The 8,362-nt window shown below is 48.5% G+C and overlaps 1 protein-coding gene across 1 annotated transcript; it reads left to right on the top strand.

Annotated features, from left to right (window-relative positions):
- Positions 1-4,750: 4,750 nt before the first annotated feature.
- Positions 4,751-5,457, top strand: LOC138357663 (neurofilament heavy polypeptide-like). Its single transcript, XM_069314669.1, has 2 exons — positions 4,751-4,780; positions 4,813-5,457. Exons 1-2 carry the CDS (start codon positions 4,751-4,753, stop codon positions 5,455-5,457), a joined length of 675 nt encoding a protein of 224 aa, XP_069170770.1.
- Positions 5,458-8,362: the final 2,905 nt, after the last annotated feature.

Below are 8,362 nucleotides of genomic sequence, written 5' to 3'. Positions count from 1 at the left end.
TCCGTGGGTGTCTGCACACAAGGCCTCTCTTCTAGCTCAGGTACTTCTGCCATTGTAACCTCATGTTCCTTGTCAAGAGAAGAATCAGGAGACACTGCTAGATAACTGTCGATCTCAATCTGTAGGCGAGAGGACAAATTAAACATAGTTACATCCGGGTCTGTCTTTACTTGGACATTACCACGGCCCGTCGTTACCTCAGACCTTGATGTTCTGGCTGACTCGTCCGCTATCTTGGGATGATTGGTGCTCCAATCGGTCACCAGGTCGTTGGCTAGTACCACGTCAATCCCAGCCACAGGGAGAGTATCGACTACTGCCAACTCACAGGTGCCGCTGAAGTAAGGCGAGTTGAGATGTACTGGCACTAAGGGGGCGATATACTGCGTTCTCGGAAACCCAACCAGGATAACCTCTGGTCTCCCATCCACACTTACTCCCTCGGGTAACGAGCTCTTCACGATCAGGGACTGGGCTGCTCCACTATCTCTGAGCACTACAATTGATCTACCAGTATGATCACTCGTTACATACCCGGTTGAAGTGTGAGGGGCCAACAAACTTGGTCCTTCCTGCGTCGTCGTAGACTGGTTTCCTACTGGTGATGTAACACAGCTCATCAACATCACCTCCCTTCGTGCGCTGCCACCTCTTCTGCCTCGGCACCTAGCAGCTATGTGCCCTTTCTGCCCACAAGTCCAGCACACCATATTCCTCCTTGGACTAAGGTGTTTCGGACTACTAGGACTTGTTCTTCGGGGGCTGCTTGGGGGCGTCTTCTTAGCACTTTGTGGGACGGGTCTTTCTTCTTCATCATGAGGTCTGTCGAACCGGCGCTGGTAATTCCTTGGGACGTACTTAGCAGACGGCCTATGAGTCAGAATATACTCTTCAGCCATGGTGGCTGCTGCACTCAAGGTCTCTACCTGCTGTTCCTCTAAGTACGTCTTGAGGTCCCCAGATAAACAATCCTTGAAGTCCTCGAGCAGAATCAGCTGCTCGAGGTCTTCCTTGGTCTCCACCTTCCGAGATGCACACCATTCTTGAAAAAGTCGCTCCTTGATGGTGGCGAATTCGGTGAAAGTGTGCTCTGAGGTCTTCTTCAGGTTTCTGAACTTTTGCCTATATGCCTCAGGTACCAATTGGTACGCCATGAGTACCACTTTCTTCACCATATCGTAATCGCCGGAGTCGTTAAGGGATAACGTAGAGTAGGCAATTTGGGCCTTCCCAGTCAAAACTGACTGTATCATGATGGCCCAATTCTCCCTTGGCCACTCCAAAGAGGCAGCGACTTTCTCGAAGGCTGCGAAGAACTTCGAAACTTCTCTCTCGTTGAATTTGGGGACCATTTTGATATTCCTTACCGGATCGAAACCGCTTACTCCAGTTTGTCTCTGTCCAGCGCCTAGTCGTAATACTTCTAGTTCATGTTGTCTCTGTCTTTCTTTTTCTTCTCTTTCTCGTTCTTCTCTCTCTCGTCTCTCTTCTCTTTCTCGTGCTTCTCTCTCTCGTTTCTCTTCTCTTTCTCGCTCTTCTCTTCTTTCTTCTCTTTCTAATTCTAAACGCCTCATCGCCAATTCTTTTTCTTTCATCTCCATTTCTTTATTTTTCATCTCCACTTCTTTATTTTTCATCTCCACTTCTTTATCTTTTAATTCTCGTTCTACTTCTAACTTCTTCCACTCTATCTCGCGATTGATCTCTAGGGCACGCATTTTGACTGTTAGGAAGCTGATATTAAGCTCACCTGCATCACTGTCAATGTCACTGCCCTTATCCTCCTTTTCTGTGGAAGCTATTTCCTCACCTTCCCTTGTACTAGGAGTCTCGCCTTCCTGTTTCTCTTCTGCCTTCAGGTGCCGGTGAACCTTGGACAAGATCTCCACACGAGAATCACTGGCACGGATCTTTATCTCCAGGTAGGCGCTCACTAGTACAAGTTCCGGTTTGCTCAGATACTTTAATCTGGCAAGACAGTCCACTCTATTCAGAAAAGCCTGAACATCGTCCAGATCATCGATGGTAGCTTTTTCTGCCATTGTCACAGATGGAACACTTAACGAGCACTTAACACACCGTTTACACGTTAGCACTTAACGCACCGAGCACTGTTCTACGTCAATATTGCACTTTATCGCACCAAACACTGCACTTGCCAATATTGCACGTAATCACTTCGGGCACCACTCTACCCAATATTGCACCGAGTCCAAGCGAACACTTCGCTCTACAATATTGCACTGAATCACTGAGCACCGCACTAGTCAATATTGCACTTAATCGCTTAATCACAGCGAGCACCGCACTGCACAATATCGCACTTAGTCACTGAGCACCGCACAGGACGTATAACGTCACAATCGTCACACAGGGGGAATTATATACAGGGATTACGCCACTTCACCACCCCTGTCAAACATACTTAACAAGGGGACGGATCCCGCTGGGGATGCCAATTATGTTACGGCCCTCTCGGGACGCAACGGGGTTCTTACTCTGATGTAGTTAGAGGAAGATATATATCCGGCCCCAAGCCAGTAGAGGCTATCAAGGGATGCGATCCGTGACGCAAGTAACTTAAAGGGAGTAGGGAAAGAAAGTTAAGAACTTAATATAATATAATATAACCTTCACCATTTAAATATATACAAGTAAAACGTACACAAGGGGGAGGGGTATTAACACTTTACAAAGGGGATCAACACTGTAGTCTTCTGCTGGAGACTATGGATCCTTGAAGCTAGGTGCTGAGTCCGCGGTGCTTTCTTCGTGGCCTCAAGACGTGTCCTCTGAGAACGCCGAGTCTACCCTGGCCACAGGTCAGCCACAACACAGGTCCACTGGGGGCACCGTCGCGGAGGCCGTCAACCACACGTCCAGCAGGTCTGCTGGCAGGTACTGAGCCACCAAGGCTGGTACGGCCACTCCACGAACGATAAAAGGGGTATGCCCTAGACAGGAGTCTCGTGTGATATCACCAATCACCCTCCTGTCCTCAATACCCCAGTGGATTATCGTCTCCAACCGTCGGTCCCGGGTAAATCCTTCCACTGCCACTCCACTGGCAGGCTTAACACACCACAGTGTTCTTCCGGGGGACGACGTCACAACAGCTGCAGCAAACTTCACTGTATGGAGACTGGCTGCCTCGGGTAGACTGACTCCACCTTCAACACAGTGGTCCCAGGTCGACTCTGTAAACAGACACGTCATCAATAACTGGGACACTAATACACCACACTCACAGGCTCAGATACAAACGCCCTACATATCCACTCCATAGATGGCGCTGGCGTCGGAGCACCACCTCACCAGAGGTCAGGAGCGGCGGTGTTGAGCGCTGAACCAGACGGGAAACTGGTCCTCGAGGCCAGTACACGCTGTCCTCACTAGGTGTCGTCGTTCGTTTGGCGGGGGTTTCGGGAGCTGACCCACAGATGGCGTGTTTGTCACTGCTCCAGGCTAGGACGTTGAATCCGGGTTCGTAACACACTGTCCGCCACCGCCACCACTGTCTGCCACCGCCACCACTGTCTGCCACCGCTACCACTGTCCGCCCGCCGCCACCACTGTCCGCCCGCCGCCGCCACTGTCCGCCCGCCGCCGCCACTGTCCGCCCACCGCCACTGTCCACCACCGCCGCCAAAGCCGCCACGGTCCGCCCGCCGCCACTATCCGCCACAGCCGCCACTGTCCGCCCGCCGCCACTGTCCGCCCGCCGCCACTGTCCGCCCGCCGCCACTATCCGCCACCGCCGCCACTGTCCGCCCGCCGCCGCCACTGTCCGCCCGCCGCCACTGTCCGCCCGCTGCCACTGTCCGCCACCGCCACCACTGTCTGCCACCGCCACCACTGTCTGCCACCGCCACCACTGTCCGCCAGCTGCCACAACTGTCCGCCCGCCGCCGCCACTGTCCGCCCGCCGCCGCCACTGTCCACCCGCCGCCACTGTCCACCATTGCCGCCACTGTCCGCCCGCCGCCACTATCCGCCACCGCCGCCACTATCCGCCACCGCCGGCACTGTCCGCCCGCCACCACTGTCCGCCCGCCGCCACCACTGTCCGCCCGCCGCCACCACTGTCCGCCCGCCGCCTCCACTGTCCTGCCCGCCGCCTCCACTGTCCACCCGCCGCCACTATCCGCCACTGCCGCCACTGTCCGCCCGCCGCCACTATCCGCCACCGCCGCCACTGTCCGCCCGCCGCCACTATCCGCCACCGCCGCCACTGTCCGCCCGCCGCCGCCACTGTCCGCCCGCCGCCACTATCCGCCACCGCCGCCACTGTCCGCCACAGCCTGCCACTCTCCGCCGTACAGCCTCCCCTCTCTCCGTTAGTAAATAATTATAATTGTTAGTAAATAATAAAAGAAATATAAATTATTAGATTTTTTTTACCCTTAAATTGGTTTTAATATTTAAATTGAAAATAATAATATAATATAAAATATAATAAAAATAATATAATATAAAATATAATTTAATTTCAAGAAATTTAACTTTAAACACAAAGATGTGAAAAGGGTTCAGATTATTGGCTCAAACCTTTCATAAGAGATTCATATTGGTATATGAATGGATTATGAATGACTCATGTTAGGAGTGTAAAGTTGCCACAACATCTCAAATTAGTGTTAGATACATATGTCTTGGTTATAAGTTTTGGAAACCTATTTAAGTCCACACACAATATCGTATCTGATACGATAAAACAAACGTTTCCAATACTTTCAAATACTTTCCAGATATGTTGTGGCAACCTAAAATTGTTTGCTGGGTGAGTACCGCCAGAACCCCGTGTATCGCCAGAACCCCGAGTATCGCCAGAGCCCCGAGTACCGACAGAGCCCCGAGTACCGCCAGAACCCCGGGTACTGCCAGAGCCCCGAGTACCGCCAGAGCCTCGAGTACCGCCAGAACCCCGAGTACCGCCAGAGCCCCGAGTACCGCCAGAGCCCCGAGTACTGCCAGAACCCCGAGTACCGCCAGAACCCCGAGTACCGCCAGAACCCCGAGTACCGCCAGAACCCCGAGCACCGCCAGAGCCCGAGTACCGCCAGAACCCCGAGTACCGCCAGAACCCCGAGTACCGCCAGAACCCCGAGTACCGCCAGAACCCCGAGTACCGCCAGAACCCCGAAGTACCGCCAGAACCCCGAGTACCGCCAGAACCCCGAGTACGGCCAGAACCCCGAGTACTGCCACAACCCCGAGTACCGCCAAAACCCCGAGTACCGCCAGAACCCCGAGCACCGCCAGAACCCCGAGTACCACCAGAACCCCGAGTACCGCCAGAACCCCGAGTACCGCCAGAACCCCGAGTACCGCCAGAACCCCGAGAACCGCCAGAACCCCGAGTACCGCCAGAACCCCGAGTACCTCCAGAACCCCGAGTACCGCCAGAACCCCGAGTATCGCCAGAACCCAGAGTATTGTGGGACATTTGGGGCTTGACTCTATTTATTTAATTGTTAAAGTAACGAAATCAATTACGAAGGACCACCCGCTTTTATAGTAAAGAGGGAAACTAATAAAAAGTGATGATTGGAAATTCCTAGAAGGACCCGTGTCTATGGATAAATATTAGGAAATATAATCACTTGAGTAATTAATGGGCTGTATAAATAGTTTACTTGAATCAAAGCCTCAAACACCTACATTGGGGGGTTATTGCTAGAACTTCATATATGTCTAGGAACTAGTGTGGTTCGTGCACCAGTTCATTGTGTAATAACCTAATCTTATGACCAATTAAAGAATCAATAGAAAATTTATCACCAATAAAGATATAGATCATTAACATCAGAAATTAATCATTATAATAAACACGTATTATCTCCAGTGTACAGCATTCCATAAATGATAACTAAAATACTGATAATTTGAATAATTAAAGAAATACGAAAAGTCTTAGCTTGAAGACGTTTTCAAAGACATCAGTTACGAATCATCCTCGGGATCTCCGGAATTCCTCGTAGAACACTGGGAGATGAATAACACGGGTAAAGTAACAGCTCGTGGATTCCTCACACATGAGCTGTAATTTAATGGATATTACGTAGCAATGTACTAGGCTACTAAATATCTGTATTCAAGAAAATGGAAATAAATTAATTTAGAATACTAACATGGGTTTTGTTTAAGTTGCTCGATGTAATGACAAGCTACCCTGCCATATACAATATCTAATGATGCATCAAAAGGGAGTTATATATACTTAGGTAAAGGGTACTGAATAAGTTGAGGCTTGCCGAAACCGCGTCCCAAGCTCTAGCGTCACAATGGCGAACACGTGGTAGCTTGCTTGGCTTGGATGTCGACGCGCTTATTTGGCCGGTCTCGACGGATCACGTAGAACAAATTAACTAGTTCTGTGATGAGTATCAGGTTAAATCTTGCTGACAACTTCACCGTAACGTGTCCTTGACTCTGACACCAAAACAAGTTGCTCAATTCCGCAACAAGTCTTCACGCCGCACACTGGCGACTTCTCCTCCTCGAGCTGCAGTCCACCACACAATGGCGTCTCTCTCTCCCCTCCAGTCCCGCATTCGCCACAGAAATTATTTATCACGAATAATATTACTTCGCGCAGTTGTGGCTAAAAGGATTTGATAAAGACTGGGTTGTAATTCTAGGGAGCTAAATATTATTACTTTCTCGTCTTACAGTGGTAAACGAGAAATGGAGATGATTTTAGTTTTCTCCATGGCATTCACGCGTGACGGTAAATTTATTACTTGATAACAGTTGTAACTGAAAACTCTCGATTTGGCATTATTTGGGAGTTATGTTATCTGTAAATAATTATCACACGGAATACTGATGTTTTTAGAGAATCACATTCAATTCTCTAACACACTGGATATAAATGTGTTTAACTTGGTAGAATCTGACACAATACTGGTGCTTGTTTACGTAAGAATTCCAGCATTATTGTACAGACACAATTATTAGTTCATGTGAACACTACTGTTAGTTAATTTTAGTTACTACAGTAATTAGTAGATTTTAGTAATAGTTAATAATAATACAACAGTATTGTATTAGTGTTGGAAATTTCCAACATAACTCCGGGGGGAGATTTATCGGGTCGCAGTGTATTGTTGAGTACTGACATACCCATCCCGAAGTTAGAATTAATATTAGTATGTTAGTATGTTAGTACACACATAACGGATGTCCCGGAATTGTCAAGGACATACAAGAAACTTAAGTCTTGCAGATTTCATGTTAAATGAAACATGTTATTATGAATTATCTAAAGTTCATAACTAAGAAAGCCTACAATAAACGCTGTGACTGGTGTCGCTATGACATGTAATGTTTATGTTACTAAGTCTTAAAGTCTGTAAACTCTCAGATACTCTAGACGAAATAATGTTATTAATAGCCTATACAACAATTAAGAATTAAATCACACAATTTAAATAACGGAGAATCTACTGTGATGTGAATGTTCTGGGTCATTGTGACTTGTAACTGTTTTGTTACTTGACATCACACCGCAGTATCATCATGATTACTTAAATTGGATGGGAAGGTATTTGCTCTTGGTCAGAGCTGTAATAGGCTTGTAGTTTCCGCTTGCATTGTTGAGCAGCAGCTCTAGTGGGGCGGTTGCTCGGTGGATCAGAATCTCTGTCCTCGGAAACTACTGGTGAAGCTGGTTCTGGTAAACACTCTCGTTCTGCTAATTCGAGAGGTACCAACTTCTCTAAGGTTTTCAGGGTAGTGTTGCCTCGGCACAAAACTTTCACTACTCTCAGGATACCTTGGTGATCTGGATGGATAGCAACAATTTTGCCTATGGGCCACTCTGACCTTGGTCCATCACTGTCAACCAATACTAGGTCTCCTGGTTTAAGTTGTACTTTATTATAGGGACTCGAAGCTCCGTAGTGGTACTCTCGTAGAGCTGTGAGGTACTCTCGAGTCCACACCTCATTCCACCTTTCAATGACTCTTGAGAGATGTTGGTAACTTTCTACTAAGTCATTCCTGGTTACATGTGAAGGGTCGACGGGGTCCTCTTACTGCCAAAGGTATGAGAGGACTCAGCAGGCCTCCATGTATCAAGTGTGAGGGACTCAGAGGTTCTCTCTGTGAGAAATCGTCTGACAGGTATGTTAATGGGCGGTTATAGACTCGCGCCTCGATTTCCACAACAAGTGTTTGGAGCTCGGAGTAACTAATTTTCTATCGATGTAAGGTCTTTCTTAAACATTTTTTGACAGTTCCTATCATTCGTTCGTAGAACCCACCTTGCCTAGGGGCTCTTGGAGCTATAAATTTCCAGTGGCATTGTCGTCTCTGAGGGTACTGAGGGTACTCGTGGTGGTACTTGTGGTGGTAATAA

Source organism: Procambarus clarkii, chromosome 79, assembly GCF_040958095.1.
Source record: "Procambarus clarkii isolate CNS0578487 chromosome 79, FALCON_Pclarkii_2.0, whole genome shotgun sequence".
NCBI classification, from domain to species: domain Eukaryota; kingdom Metazoa; phylum Arthropoda; class Malacostraca; order Decapoda; family Cambaridae; genus Procambarus; species Procambarus clarkii.
This window is presented reverse-complemented; position numbering and strand designations above follow the sequence as displayed.